Raw genomic sequence first — 17,346 nt, 5'->3', positions numbered from 1 at the left:
TGGTAATTCAAAAAACAATGAGAGCGGCTGTGTCCCGGGGCACTCTTTTACCTCACCCAGTTTTCACCCTTATTAGGTGTACAAGATGGTTTATTTGCCTACGCAGTTATGAACGAGTGAAGTCCCATACACATTTCGATCCGTTACGATTCAAGGCCACCAATATTCGACGTCATAGCTTTACGGACATAGCACTTATGTGTTCACTTGTCTGGGCGGCGCAGCGAGCGGTCGTTATCAAGACTTTGTACGAAGATTGTTATTTGTGGAGATTTTGGCTTTATAATGAACATATAATGTTCATTACAAAAACATAAAAGGAAATAAATAAAACAAGTAATTAACAATAATAACAATATTTATTTTAAAATATACCTATTTTTACACTTATTGTCGAATGAAAAAACTGTGTGAAATAAAAAAGAAACACAATATGAATAATTTATACATGGTCTTATAGCTTGTTTCAATAGCTTTCAGTGACAGTCACTCAAATCACCCTAGTTATAAGCATTTTATAACTACACGTAAAATAATACGGACGGGGAAAACGCTGCGTGTGCGCCGAACGCTTGCCGATCTAAGGTGTACATCGAGCGGCGGAGCGCGCCGATCCGGAAAGGGTAAACCAAGAAATAGGAAGAGAACACATACATATTGGTGAACCCGACAGACCAGGGTACTATCGGCTTGCACCACGGCCGCCGCACCATAAGCTAGCTGTGCACAAATAGCGAGCAGGATTTATTGTTTGTGTTGGGCCAGGTGTTCCTGCGGCGTTTGTAGATAATACAATGGTTCCTGTTGATATTGTCGAATTATGAAAAAAATATAATAATGTGCCATATACGTGATAACGAATGTAACTAATTATTTACCCCAGGCCATTGAATCTAGATTAAGGTATCGTTAGTTGTAGTGCGAGCTACGTTGGTCGTTCGAGCGGTGAGTGTAACACATTGATAAATTTTTAACGTATACTAGTGTTATGAAACACGCGTTTCGTTGATAGACAATGATTGATGGGTGTGGTGGTGCGACCAATAAACGTTAAACCACTCTCCCCCTCCCCCCCGCACCGTCAGGGTCCTATTCAACATTAACTAACTTGACAAATCATTAGAGATTCACTAATAATTATTAATCACTTTAATTAAATGTCTGATGAGCCTGCAGCCATCTACTTGGATCTTCTTGCTGTTATAGGAATATCTGTGTGTTGTTTCGGCGACATCGGACCGGCTAGGTTTATTACTATTTTTTTATTATTATTATTTTGTTCGTCGTGCGAGTAAATTTTACAATAATAATTTACACCATGATTATAGTGTTGATATAGCTTCTTGTTCCAGTTTATCAAAATTTAAAAAACAAATTAAAATAATTTTATTTTAATTTGTATTTTTATATGTTTGTATAATTATAATAGACTGTTCGCTATAATTAAACCTGTTAATTAAGGAAACTCTAGGTCTAGGATCTGTTATTTAATTCAGTAAATCATTTGGAAGACCTTCTGTTTCTGAATAAATAAATAAAAAACAAAAACTTACCGGTGTAGGAGCTGTCCACACTGATGATGTCCAGGTCGGCTTCGGACCCCACGCGCCGGTCCCACTCTGTAAACGAGATAGGCAAAGTGGTTAAATTAGCTCGGAAATACTTTTTGATTAAATAAGTCAACAAAGCACTGATAATTATGATGTTTGTGTAACTGTGTGTCAGCTTGTATAATAGTCCTTTTGAGCTGGACACTAAGTAAATGGAATGGATATCTTCTGAGGCAGGTATCTGATGAACTCGGTCTGGATATACTATACGAAGGTATATCGTTGAACAATGCATAAGATATTGAAGGATTGGCGAATAGGCTTTTAGTTCTGCAGCATATGCGGTTAAGAAAATCAGACAGTTAACTGACATAGATACGGCGAGATTAGTATACTTTAGTTATTTTCATAGTATTATGTCCTATGGTATATTGTTATGGGGCAGTGCGGCCGATATTAATACTATCTTTGTGCTGCAGAAGAGGGCTATTCGCGCGGTTTATAACCTAGGTCCTAAAGAATCATTAAGAGAAAAATTTAAAGAAATAAACATTTTGACTGTTGCTTCTCAATACATTTTTGATAATGTTCTGTATGTTCATAAGCACATTGAGGAATTTTCTAGAAACTGACATTCGTAATGTTAACACGAGGAACAAACATAAATTTGTTATGCCTACTACTCGGTTGGGTTGAGTTAGTAAGTCTTTTGTTGGGCGATGTATATGCTTCTACAATATGATCCCAGAAAATGTACAAAACAAATGTGTTACGAAATTTAAAAGAATTGTTAAAAACGTTTGTGTGGGAAAGGTTATTATAGCATAAACGATTTTCTTAATGACACCACGGACTGGGATTGAAGCGAATACCCTCAGGCTTTTAAATTATAAATGTTTCTTGTACGATATTACATTGTAATCCATATTTTATATAAAAAAAAAGCCCGCTGATTTTGTTGCGCCCATTCTTCTCAGGTTTGAGGCAGTCTCTTTTGAATGGGTGGTAGATTTTGACGTTCAATAAGTGATTATAAATCCTATTTTGAATAAAAATATTTGAATTTAAATTTGATACTACTAGGAAACAGAATCGAAGAGTAAAGCTTCTCACTCCGGCAATGTCGGCAGCGGCGCGCGTTCCGCAGCGAGCCGGCGTGGTCGGCGGGCGGCGGCGCGCCGGCGTACAGCGCGTGCAGCACGGCCTCCAGCTGCGCGCGCGACAGGGACGCCGACACGCCCTCCAGCGGCACCCGCGCCGACCTGCGGACGCGGACACTGTAGCGACTAGCGAGCGGCCGGCGGGGCGGGGGCGGGGGCGGGGGCGGGGCGGCCACTCACGCGGGGTGGCGGCGCAGCAGGTCGCGGAAGTGGTCGCAGCGGGCCAGCAGGACTGCGCGGTGCGCCGGCAGCGAGAAGCCCGCGCCGCGCAGCTCCACGTCGCAGGCGAGGCGCGCGTGGCGCAGGCGCGCCAGGTCGGCGGCCAGCGGGCGCGCGGGCTCGCGGGCCAGCGCCGCCTGCGCGTGCAGGTCGCGCAGCGCGGCCAGCGCCTCCAGCTGCTCGCCCAGCACCACCACCTCGGCCGGCCGCCACGTCGCCACCACGGAGCGCAGGAAGCGCGCGTGCTCGCAGCCGCGCTCGGGCCCGGCGTCCCGCGAGCGCCGCGCGGCCGCCGCGAGCCGCCGCCGCAGCGTGCCCAGAGCGGCGCCGCCCGCCTTCTTCTTCCGCTCCCTGGGACACGAGACGAGTGAACAATCATTATATCGACTTTCATATAAAAAATATTCACGAGACGACCGGCGTCCGTCTGTCTGGACGATCACAATATTACTTTGTTCACTATTAGACTTGTCAATTGAGGAAACTATAAGTCTCCGGTATCTGTTATGAATTTAATTTTAAGTAACCGTCAGTTTCTCAATAAACTAATAAAAAAATACCGCTTTAGATCGTTTATTTATTAGCAATAAGAAAAACTAATAATTTTGTCGGAACCAAAAGGTAGGTTTATCACAAACCACTGATGTGAATATGAATCTGTGAAGAGTACCATCCGAACCGAAATCTACGGACGCGTAATCGAGAGCACGAGTTATCAGTAAATAAGACCGTCCCAACGTAGGTACGTACCGTATAACGTCGGCCATGGTGGGCGGGGCTCCGCACACAGTTCTGTCGCTCGCGTCGCCGACCTGCAACACACACACACATTGTACTGCACACACTACAGATAGTCCACACCTCTGTCCAACAAGCACCTGCTGCCGCTCGAGCGCGGCGCCCATGTCGTCCCGCCACCGCTGCCATCACCTGCCCAGACCTGGAACATACCTTTAACTGGCCGCTGGACACAATTGAAGTAAAACTTTCAATATTCATAGGAGATAGGCATGCACTAGCGATAAATCGTCGACGTATTTAGTATGAACAAAACTAAACCACTCATTTTATTATTGTAGACACTAAACTCATAGACTTTACAGTGTATTACAAGACAAAATAACCAAATCAACTATATGGGCTTGTCACAACCACCATGGTTTAGAAATAAATGTGATAATACATAATAATAACATTAATTTATACTAAATAAGTTATAAATATCAAAATTAAACTATCACAATAATGTAAAATTATTGGAAATCTACTATCTAAATTAAATAAAAGCAATATTACAAAAATACAAAATAATAAATATTTTGGCATACTTAAAAGATCAACTGATTTTTTGTATGTGATTAAGTCTTCTGAAAAAGACTGACAGTGTGAAGTTATGATAAAAATTATGAAAATATCTATAGGTGATTTTTTTTTATAATTTAAATTATCTTTTAAACAGCCAACAAATAATCTCTGTTTATGTCTGTCATAGTCTATGAATTTAACTAGTCCATTTGAAATATGCTAACCATTGAACCAAATACAATCTCTTATAATTATACACTTCTTTGCGTCCTGCTCAATAGAGAAGGGTTTGTCTGTGACAAGTGAGTTTGGGAGTCACGTTTGACAGCAAAATCATTTTAACAAACTGATAAATTAAAGCCTTTAAATCTTCTTGATGTGGATCTTCAAACTTCAACAACATAAAAACCAAAAATTTTATAATATACATACATCATAAGCAACCTTAAATATACATCAATTGTATGGAGCCTTCAATATCTAAATATTTAAGTACCATTCACAAATTGAACTATCTCAAAGTGTTTCAGTTAATATCTCTGTTACCACTAAGTCTAGATAAGTCTATCATTTGGACAACTAAACCTAATTTCCTCAGAGCTGAGGAAACATTGCTGCCACAGAGCTCATTTACAAAATTAATGTTAATGGTGTTATAGTCTGTCCTGATCTTCTAGTCAAATTTGACTTACATGACACTGTCAAGCCTTGTGAGACAAAACAAATCTTGTGAGAATTTTAATAAATTATCTAAAAGAATATGAACTATCATACTGGCAATATTTTCACTTATTACAAAACTAATATGACTAGACACAAATTGCAAACCCTACAGTGAAGACATATCTTTCTAAGATTCTGATTCTATATTCCTTTATAAGAATATTCTAAGTAACCATATTGACTACAACCTTCTCATTGAGATGCTCATGTTCAAAGTTAAGTTTTTATGTTCAAACCTATCACACAAATTATGCAAAAAATAAATTTTTTAGACACTCATATGACTTATAATAAAAATTTAATAAATATTGGCATATAAAATCAAATCTTTTTGCTTTGTAATTTTAAGTTTGTGTTTAATTTTATGGAACTTTAAGTTTGTTTGTGCATAATTTAAATTTTACTATAATTTTGTTAAGAACTGGTTGATTCTTTAAATAAAAAGAATAAAAAGTATATATCATATGGACCTCTTTACTACAAGAGTTAGGTAAGGTGTGTCTCACATCACTCAGAAACAACTTATTTGAAGTGCAAAATTCTTATTAAATAATGTCCTCTTTTATTTCTTCTTTGTTTTTTATATTCTTCATAATAATTATGCTTTTGCCAAACTGCTGTGAATACCTCTCCTGCACAATTAGTGTATACTCACTGTTAAGAAGTGCTACTACACAATAGTGAGAACCAGTTATTGGTTTTATGTAACCTAGTATTAAGATTTATTATGATTGTAAACGCACGCGTTTCACGCCACTAAATTCAAAATTAGAACACAGGTGGCCAGAGATACGAATTTAAAAATGACATATTTTTTTTAATTTTAACTTTTTAAATAGCATTGGCTAGTTACTTATCATCCCGCCCTGGTATATCCTGCGCAGCGTTACAATATTAGTATGCGAACTGCATATGGTGCAAATTAATTTCACTCACAAACACATACAATGGTTAATGTGAATTATTCTTCAAACTACCACATGAATACTTAATGTTTATCACCGGTGTGTATTATACTATGTTTCTTCATATCACTAGATCCACTGAAACTCTTACCACAAACATTGCACGAAAAAGGTTTATCACCGGTATGTATTCTTTTATGCAAGTTCAAACTACCACATTGATTGAATCTCTGACCACACACCTTGCATGCATAAGGTTTATCACCGGAGTGTATTCTCCTATGTCTCTTCATATCACACGATCCACTGAAACTCTTACCACAAATATCGCACGGAAAAGGTTTATCACCGGTATGTACTCTTTTATGCAGGTTCAAACTTTTTTATTCAGATTCATTAAATCTCTTACCACACATATTGCATGCGTAAGGTTTATCACCAGAGTGTATTCTAATATGTCTCTTCAAATTACCAGATCCATTAAAACTCTTACCACACTCGTTGCATGAAAAAGGTTTTTGACCGGTGTGTATTCTTATATGTTTCTCTATATCACCAGATGCACTGAAACTCTTACCACAAAAATTATCGCTGGTATGTATTCTTTTATGCGTATTCAATTTCTCTTTGTTGATTTTTACGTGTTATATCGCTGGGTTGCTTAGAGGTTATTTCGCTAATATTACTGTGAGACAATCCATCTGCATCTACTGTAGTATGCTACTCCGAACCACCAAAATGGTTGGGCGGTGTAACGTTAATATTACACCAATTAAACTTTATGTCAGCTGCATATATTGTGTTATGTTTATTCAGATCAACAGGTCCATTAATATTATCGGGATGAGAATCTCTATGTGGAGTTTTTTTCTGAGTTTTGTTCAAATCAATATTATGTTTGGACGTAGTAACACTCTTATTATCTGGATTGGTCAGTTCTGTGTACATTTTATCGTAAGCCTCGTTACTAGCTTCCAGTCCATTAACTGTAAAGTATAAAATTAAATTAAATAACAAAATCATTTTATACTTCTCATGTGAAGTGAAAAAGAGAAAAGTGGAATCCCACGTGTTGTTTTCTTTGCCGCCTATGAGTTAACATAATATGAAATTGTCTTTCGATTTATTTTTTTTTATCACAATCTATTAAATTAAACGGCTCTTCGTGCAGACTTGAATTAATTAACGTACAGACAAACAATATAATTGTCATGACAGTATGTATAAAGAATAGAATAGAGAAGACAAAAATTACCAAGTCAGTGTTTATTTATTTATTTAAAACATCACAAAATCCACAGAACTTAAATTAGGTTATAATAATACAATTTTGTAGGACTTACATCTAATAACGGATTTCAAATAAGACATGATATTTGTGGGTTGGGGTTTGGTGAGAGTGCGTGTGTGTGTGTGTGTGTTTGTGAATTACTCTAAATTTAACCTTCCTTTAGATTTTTACTAACACTCCTTTTAAAGCACCCTTTACTGTTATTAAAAAGTTCAGTACTGTTGAATTGCTTATTATAGTTGCATAGAGTGCGACAGATTACCGAATTTTCATAATAATTAGTATGACTCAGCAGGACTTGGAATAGAGGCGTGTGTCTGGCTCGAGCTGACGGCACTCGTAATTGCATGAATAGTTCAGTTAGCTCTGTACTGTCGATCCTACCATGAACTATGTTATGAAGGAAAGAGAGATCCAGAACCTTGCGCCTGTCCTCAAGTGTCATCATATTGTGAAACCTGCAAGATTCGGGGTTAACACTGATGACTGTTTTAAAATGGACCTACAAATATTTTTTATTGGAATTGGAGGACAAATGAGCGTAACCTGGTGTTAAGGGATCACCGCCGCCCAGATTCTCTTGCAACACCAGAGGAAACACTGGAGCTTTGCCGGCCTTTAAGGAAGGTGTACGCCCTTAATTCGATGGAAGTTCATTCTACAGCTTTGTAGTACGTGGATGAAAGCCCCTTGAAAACCGCACTGTGGAGGACCGTCACATATCCAGATGTTGGGGATGATATTCCAAACTTGTGGCGTGTCATGCGATGGTGGAATTCGGCGGCAGGAATCAGGTGAAACAGCTCTTCGGAACACTCCCCATGATAAATGCGGTAGAAGACACTCAATGAAGCGACGTCTCTACTCAACGCCAAGTGATCCAGCCGTTCACAGAGCACTGCGTCCCCGATAAATTCGAGCTGCTCTACGTTGCACGCGATTAAATGGATTGAGCTGATACTGGGGTGCGCCGTGCGCCAGACCAGAGATGATAGCAATACACCGTATGTGGCCGGACCTGCGCTTTGTATAGTGCTAGAATGTGGGCCGGCTGTGCGAAACATAGCAGCACTAGGCCGCTACTTCACGCCGGCATTCTGTACGAGTGTGATAATTAACCCGGACGAGTCTGGCCCGATTGTGCTGACGTCATAAGACGGCAGCGTGACCCTTCCACTTCTAAAAAGCCCTTAGTCGCCGCTTACGAAACCCTTGGGCCTGGGACTCCCCTATTCGTTTAACGCCCCGGGGAAGCACAGGGCAAAATAATAATGAATAATAAATCGTTATTTGTTGCAAAAAGAAATTACAATTTTGCTTAAAATTAACCTCGACCCCCAAACTAGTAACTTAGAGTCAGTCTCTTCCCAGTTGTGCAATGTACAATATCAAAATATCAAACATCTTCATATTTTAACGTGACTAACAATGGAGGTTATGCAACTAATGATGACAACAATAACTATATTATATATAATTTAGGGTGTGTGTTGTGTGTTTGTGTGTGTGTGTGTGTGTATGTGAATATGTGTTTCGCTTTTTATTTATCAAATGCTCGCTATACCTAATATAAGTATAAGATTCTCAGTAGCTTACAAATTTTGGTTTCTTAACATGAGTTTAAAACTAAGTTCATATATATTAGAATGCATAATTTTAAGTTTCGTATTAATATTTTTGAAAAGACATCGTCAAAATAGTTAAATTGGTGATAATATAATAATTATATCGGCGACCTAAGCCCGGTGACATTTTGTAAAATTATATTACATTACCGACAAAAATCTGAAGAACATATATATAGAATAAACAAGCGCTGCTTGAAGCTAGATAGTTGTATGACGCGAATACATTTTGTCACACTTACCTTTATAAGAAAGAAGTTTGATGATGATGAAGCGAAAGTAGAAGAATTAGATGAAAATTTATCTTCATGTACGTGTCCAATTTTAACATAGGTATAACAGATAGCTCACATAGCTGGTTACATAATCAGACAATTAATAAAAAAAAGTCTGAAATGGATATTAGTGGTCTTCTAAAAGAAAAATCAATCGACGCGTGTAGTCTTTTATTATTATTTATTTACAGGAAGAACCTTAAGCTAACATAGTCCCGCAAAACTATTTAGACAGTTTGTCTGCAGGATCAAGTCTCTTGTAATAAATTGTTACTTATATAAGCAGTGGCGTAACTATACCATCTGGGGCACGTGGCAAATTCTTTTGATGGGGCCCTATCAGTAAAAATCATCACGTTTTACTCAGTTTAATTTTAATAAACTTCGAGATATTCAGCGTACTCAATACACGTTGTATATGTCTCTCTTAGACGAGCGGGTATGGTTTGTAGTCCCCCAGCTAGCCCAGTTCGTATCTTAGATTTCACATTCATCCATAGAACATCCCACTGGCGGATAGAAGAAGTGTGTTAGATCTTTTATTTTTACACAATATTTTTAGCGGTAAAATAGATTCTCCATACTTGCTATCCAAATTCAAAATAAACGTTCCTCCAAAATTAATAAGAAAAATGCCTATTCGTTGTTTGTAGTACCCACAATCTAGGACTAATCTAGGTCAAAACGCAACTATTTCTAGGCTCTGTAGGTCATATAACTCGCTGGCCAAATCGCAGAACATCGATTTATTCATTCCGCTTACTCAATATAAAAAGAAAATACTTAATATACACACGTGACTAAAGAAACCTTGTTTTCATATTTTCATTTTTATTTTAAATTTTATATTTCAATATTTTTAGATTTTAGTTTATAAATTGTTAAAACGACTGTCCTATAAGCGTAGTAAAAATTATGAATGCTGTGGTAGCTTAAAAGTGAATTAACTCTTATACATTTTATTATTATATTTTAAGTTTAAGCATGTAAAGAGTGTAATTTGTTAGTTGCCCAAATATATAAATAAATAAACAGAATATCTCAATGAATTCATCATCTATTCGCTAGCTTTTCGAAATGCTAACGATTAACTTAAAATTATAAGTAGTCTTTAGTCTCACTTTGGATTTTAAGCAGAAATTATAAAAATATACTTTTCAATTAAAATAAAATACTCAGGTACAATGTGAAAAAATATTTTTTGGCTCTTGGGTCGGGAGCCCGTGGCATTTTGCCAGCCTTGCCACCCTATTGTTACGCCAATGTATATAAGTAACAATGCATTGCAAGTGTTCATATGAACATTGATTTTATAATGGTGTAATTAACAAATATTGACAACAATATAAATAAAATCTAATTTCATGGCAGTTTGACTGTAAATATTTCTTAAGTTTAGTTTTAAAGTTTGTCTTACAGTTTTCTAATCCTCAAGTAAGCTGTTTAATAAATACGGTAGGCGTTTTTTCAAAGTTCTATCACCGTAGTACATATTTTAAATAATTTTCTACAATCATTTTTACAATTATTTTTAACTTTTGTAGTGACGAGAAATATAATAACCGTATTTGAAGTTAATTCTATATCTACTTACTTCCGTTCCCAATATACTATCGAGATAAATTACTACCTCCTATTGTCAGTAATTAGCTGTCAATAATCTGAAGCTGTCCCAATATACCCGATAAGTCATTCTTATCGCCTTATATTGGGACGCGTGAATTGCAATTTCCATACAAACTTCTAATGCTGGTAATCTATACGTCTTACCATTGTCAGACAGCGTGTACGGATAAGGCGAGTTATCGTCGATAAGGTTTTGGCACAGAAAAGTCAACAATAGTTACGATTTTTATCTTAAGTAAGAGATAGACTGAATATTGGGAACAGCCGTTAGTCTTGCCATAAATAGTTGAAACGGACAGGCCACTATAATCGGCCAAGAGTGAGTATGAATATAGTAGTATAGAAACAAGTAAGGCGAAGAGACCGTTAGTGGAACTATGTGGCGGCAGCAACGATATCTATACTATCAACACTATTGATAGTTGATACTATAACACTAGAAATAAGGGATTGCTTGTAACTAATTCTAGTAGGCTTCATAAGATACATAATAGTTTTAAGGGTAAAATATGTACACACTTTTATAATAAAGTCCCATCCACTGTTCAGGCTGTATAAATAAATTTAAATGTTTTATTAAGAAATGGCTCTGTCGTAAATCCTATTACTCCACAGCTGAATATATAAGTGATCGGACAGCCTGGGACTAGATTATGATTTTTTTTATAGCGATAGATATAACTGTAGAATATTGTATATTTTTATTGAAAAGAGCTCAAAAAAAGAATGCTGGGACTTTGTTGCACCCCTTCTTCTCTCTCAGAGCGCCATTTGTTTCCGAAGCGATAGTAGTATCTAGTATATTAGAAATGACATCAAAAAGAATTCTAAAGGAATCAATTTTGAGAAAATAAATGCCTTTTATTGAAAGAGACGGACTATACTATGCTATACAGGAACTCGTTATATAAATAACTTTCTTTCTTCCTGTCTCGTGGAGGAGTTTACTCTTAAACGGATGGTACGAGGGCTGCACTAAAAGTATCGGGAATGGAATATTTCCACTGATCCTGTCATATCAAAATCTTTTTAATTGAAAACTCCTTGGTTTTATAAATCGAATGCCATTTATTTATTTAAAAAAAGATTCTCGGTCTTGTCACAAGGTCTTTTCAAACTTGTTTAGTCGTTGAGAAAATGGTATTGACTCGAGAAAATTCTAGAGCGATGATTTATTATGTTTTTGTGTTAAACCACTTCGCTTTCGAAGTGTGTTGACCGGATGATTTCTACATTTGGTGATGAAGCCCCACCCAAAACCACAATTTATCGCTGGTTTGCTGAATTTCAACGTGGAAGTGTCAAGCTCAGTGATGATCCCCGTCAAAGTCATCCAAAAACTGCAGTCAGCAAAGAAAACGTTGATGCTGTGCGTAAGCTGATTGAGGAAGATCGACATGTGACATGTGACCGCGAAATTCAGGCAACTTTAGACATTGGCATGAGTCAAATACAAATAATCTTGCATGAACAATTAGGTGTAAAAAAGTTGTTTTCCCAATGGATACCGCATTTGCTCTTTGAAGAGCAAAAAGCGGCTCGCGTTACTCGGTGAGTTAGAACTCTCCAAAGATTCCACGCAGGATCCTCAAATGCTGTATACAACATCGTATCAGGTGACTAATCCTGGGGATATACGCGTACGAACCTGAAAAAATAAACCAGTCACGAGCGGCTTTAACTCATTTTCGAACACCCGAAGTGTTCGAAAATGAGTTAAAGCCAACAAAAATTGTTCGTTCACGGAGTGTTGCAAAAAAAATTGTGGCCACGTTTGTCTAAAAAAACCGGCCATGTTGCAACTATTCCTCTTGAGGAACAAAGAACGGTTAATGCAGAATGGTATGCTAGCATTTGTTTGCCACAGGTCGTTTCTGAACTCCGTAAAGAGAACTGCAACTGCCTCATCATCCTCCATCACGACAATGCGAGTTCTCACACCGCGCACAGAACAAAAGAGTTTTTAGAGCAAGAAAACATAGAACTATTGGACCATCCGCCGTACAGCCCCGACCTAAGCCCTAATGATTTCTATACTTTCCCTAAAATAAAGAATAAATTGCGTGGTCAGAGATTTTCATCACCTAAAGAAGCTGTGGACGCCTACAAAACGGCCATTTTGGAGACCCCAACTTCCGAATGAAATGGCTGCTTCAATGATTGGTTCCATCGTATGGAAAAATGTGTCGAATTTCGCGGAGAATACTTCGAAAAGCAATAAATACATTTTTTAATAGTAATGTTGTGTCACTTCCTTGATTCCCGATACTTTTAATGCAGCCCTCGTAGAAGCCTCTTAGATCTCTGAAACGTGTGTCGGAAGTGTGCCTATGAAGGGTGTCCGTCCACCGTTCCCCAACCGTTTCCCCCTCAAACACTTCTGCAATCTATTTTCTAAGATAACAATTTTACAAAACACATTTAAGAGAAATTTTACAATAACAAATGCTTAATCAATAACTATGGGATCTTCACACCCTGCTAAGAGTACGCAGTAAACCCTTTTTTAACCCTCCCCAACCCTATTATATATTACTTAAATTGCTAAAATTGCCATACTTTGGACACATCGTAAAAAAATAAGTAACTGACCGCATCTGCACATCTTTTAAATGCTTTCTAAATTACATGTAGCGGACTGTAAACTATGACACAAACAATTGATGTTAAGACGGCCAGTATTCCTACTTTCTACTAACTAATATTCAAAACTATACATTAATACCCGACGAACCCTTTCAGCTATTGAGTAAGAGCCTTGGAACGTTACTACACTTGCTTCCTGTACAATACTGTTACAAAATTTGGATCTGTCATTTTTATATGATTTTTTCATAGTGTTTTCTCATTTTCGGAAACACGCACGAGATCGCTGCCGGGTGATTTGTTTTTATGCATATTATTAATAACAACTTTAACGTCCTTGCTACTAACTGATTGCCAACTCATATTCACATATACTTTCTTAAATAATATTTTTTTTAAAGTTTTGTTTTATCTAATACTGTTTGTGTGGTCAATAGAACAAAACCATTAGCATTGCCAGAAGACGGTCATCATCCATCCTTAGTGGTGAAAGTTGAGAGTGAAAAAATAACATGTACTTACGAGCACCGACTCGTGTTGTTCGTTGTTATCACAACGCCGACTACAATGCAGTTGATGATGAATTATCAAAAATTGACTGGGTTGAAGAGCTCTCATCAGAAGTTATAACATGTGCCGTAGGAAAATTTTATTTTATACTTAACCATATTATAGATCGAATTGTCCCTACAAAACTAGTGCATCAAAATGATAAGTTTCCGTCGTGGTACTCTAGATCTTTAATAAAGTTAATTAAGAAAAAATTGAAAGCTCATAAAAAATGGAAAATATATGGAAGATCTAGTGACTATGCTAGGTTCTCGGAATTACGCCGTGAAACAAAACGTTTAGAAGCAGAATGCTATGATTTATTTATTGATAAGGCCGAAAATAATATTTATAACAATTCTAAAAAAATCTGGGCATTTGTAAAATCTAAGCGAAGTAGTAATTGTATTCCAGACTGTATGTACTATGATGATGATACTGGATCAGACGGTCAAATGATAGCTAATATGTTTAACACATTCTTTAGCTCCGTTTTTACAGCCGATTCTAATACTAGATTAAGCCATGATAACTTACCATTAAGCTATACTCAAACTTTTGCGAGAACAATAGACATTACACGTGAAAAGGTAGAAAAGTACTTGTTAAAACTTGACCCATCCAAAGGAAGTGGTCCCGATCATTTACACCCAATTTTACTGAAGGCATGTAGTAGACAAATTTCAATACCTTTAGATATACTCTTTAGGAAATCATTACATTCAGGTAGTTTACCATCAATATGGAAAATGTCTTTAATTGTCCCCATTTTTAAAAGTGGTGACAGACATAATATTAAAAACTATCGTGGGATTTCAAAGATATCGGTCATCCCAAAATTATTTGAAAAAATAATCTATGACACTTTATTTCCTTTATTACGACCACTAATTATTCCACAGCAACATGGATTTGTAGATGAAGTAATGGATGCCTTAAACAATGGAATGGTAGACACAATTTATACCGACTATTCAAAGGCGTTCGATAAAATTTCGCATGCCCGACTATTATTTAAACTTGAGCGTATCGGTATTCAAGGAGATCTTCTAAGATGGCTGGAGTCGTATCTCCGTAACAGAACACAAGCGGTAGCTGTTTAAGGATTTATTTCTAGTTTTGTCCCTGTTACATCGGGCGTTCCTCAGGGCTCTCACCTTGGCCCATTGTTATTTAACATATTTATTAATGATGTTTTGCAATCTTTTCAAAATTCATATATTTTACTTTATGCGGATGACACCAAAATATTTAAAGTAATAAAAGAAAAACAGGACTGTGTTGACCTACAAAGCGATTTAATTGAGTTAGGAAACTATTGTTCCGCTAATGACTTATACCTCAATGTTGACAAATGCTGTATTATAACATTTTCGAGGAAAAAAATGCCAATTTTATTCAAATATAAAATAAACAATAAACCCCTTAAAAGGGTGTCAGAAATAAAAGACCTTGGGGTAACGCTAGATTCGGCTCTCTTATTTGAAAATCATATAGACAATATGACAGCAAAAGCTTATAAAATGCTTGGTTTTATATTCAGACAGGGAAATGACTTCAAAAATATTCATACTTTTAATCTTTTATATAATGCTTATGTCAGACCATATTTAGAATATGCCTCGACTGCTTGGAACCCACGTTATACAAAATATATAGATGCTATAGAAAATGTACAAAATAAATTTATTAAAAGATTAAATTATAAGTTTCAAAATTGTAATACTCCTAAATTAAATCACCTATCTTTACAACAGCGTAGAGAATACAGAGATCAAGTTATCCTTTTCAAAATATTACATGACTTAATTGATTCCAATCGTATTTTAAGTAACATTAAACTTAACTGTCCAAAACATTATACACGTTCTATAGATACATTCTTTATCCCTGTTCGTAGAACTAATTATACTAGCAATTGTTTTATTATAAGAGCATGCAACACTTATAATAATAATTATAGTCACTTAGACATTTTTCATAGCAGCTATCCAACTTTTACTAAAAAAATTAAAGAATATTTTAAACATTCTTAAAATATGTCCAACCGATAAATTTGATAAATTTTGTTTCATTTGTATTTTTGTGTACTTTTTTCGCCTTATGTTTAATTGTATATAAAATCGTTATATTTTGTATTATATTCACTCCTACTTTGTTTATATTTAAGTGGAAACTTTATTGGCTTGTGTAATATAAATTATGTGTTACAATGTGTATATAACTTAAGCTGTTTGTTTTCCAATAAATAAATAAATAAATAATTTGTTTATGCCTTTTATCAGTAAGTTTTTTCACCGGTATGTTTGAGTTTATGTCTCTCCATATTACAAATTCATTACATCTCTTACCACAAAAATTGCATGAAAATCGTTTCTAACTACATAGTATGTGTTTTTTCATGTCTTTTCAAAGTACTAGAATCAATGAAACTCTTACCACAAACACTGCATGAGTAAGGTCTTTCACCGCTATGTATTAGTTCATGTCTTTTCAAATTACGAATATTACAGAAATTATTACCACACAAGTTGCATGAATGACGTTTATCACCGGTATGTATTCTTTTATGCATCTTCAAATAATATTTTCGTTGAAAACTCCGACTACATACATTGCAAGAATAAGGTTTATCATCGGTGTGTATTATTATATGTTTCTTCATATACCTAGATACGCTGAAACTCTTACCACAAACATTGCACGAGTAAGGTTTGTCGCGGGTATGTATTCTTTTATGCGTGTTAAAATTACTAGAATCGTTGAATCTCTTACCACAAACATTACATGAAAAAGGTTTTTCACCAGTGTGTATTCTTTTATGTCTCTTCAAACCATCAGATTTATTGAAACTCTTACCACAAATGTCACATGAATAAGGTTTATGATCAGTGTATTGCCTTTTACGTTTTAAGTCTCTGGATTGATTAGAGGTTGTTTCACTAACATTACTCGAGTGAGACAATCCATCTGCATCTATTGTATTATGCTCCTCCGAACCAGTAGATTGGTTGGGGGATGTAACATTAATATTACACTCAACAGGTTCAATTACATTATTAGGATGAGAATCTCTATATGGTATTGTTTTCTGAGTTTTGTTCAAATCAATATATTGCTTGGACGTAGTAACACTCTTATTATCTGGATTGGTCAGTTCTGTGTACATTTTATCGTTAGCCTCGTTACTACCTTCCAGTCGATTAACTGTAAAGTATAAAATTAATTTGAATACAAAAAATCATTGTCTACTTCTCACGAACGCCGCATAAATTACTTTAGTGGGGATGATAAGAGAATACTATGCAAATTGAATTGTTGACATCAGCTTTACTTTACACGCGTTATCAACGGTTGAAAGGTGGGGTAAGGTGGGGCACAGTGTTACAACGTGTAGCCCAACACTGTTACAATGCAAGTATCTATGTTTCTTATATTTATTTTTATAATGTTGGTATACAGTTTTTACAGCCTCATAAGCGGCCATCTTTGAACAGTTGTAATCCCATCAGTCTGTACCGCGTTTTAGAAA

At 36.2% G+C, this 17,346-nt stretch overlaps 1 protein-coding gene across 1 annotated transcript; it reads right to left on the bottom strand.

The window, feature by feature from the left end:
* Positions 1-6,113: 6,113 nt before the first annotated feature.
* On the bottom strand, positions 6,114-16,668 carry LOC126974248 (zinc finger protein OZF-like). Its single transcript, XM_050821701.1, has 2 exons — positions 16,196-16,668; positions 6,114-6,504 (listed from the first exon to the last, which is right to left on the bottom strand). The coding sequence occupies exons 1-2, from the start codon at positions 16,477-16,479 to the stop codon at positions 6,246-6,248; spliced, it is 543 nt and encodes a 180-aa protein (XP_050677658.1). The 5' UTR covers positions 16,480-16,668; the 3' UTR covers positions 6,114-6,245.
* Positions 16,669-17,346: the final 678 nt, after the last annotated feature.

This window comes from Leptidea sinapis, chromosome 2 (genome assembly GCF_905404315.1).
Source record: "Leptidea sinapis chromosome 2, ilLepSina1.1, whole genome shotgun sequence".
In the NCBI taxonomy this organism is placed as follows: domain Eukaryota; kingdom Metazoa; phylum Arthropoda; class Insecta; order Lepidoptera; family Pieridae; genus Leptidea; species Leptidea sinapis.
The sequence above is the reverse complement of the archived record's forward strand: the minus strand, read 5'-3'. Positions and strand labels throughout refer to the sequence as shown.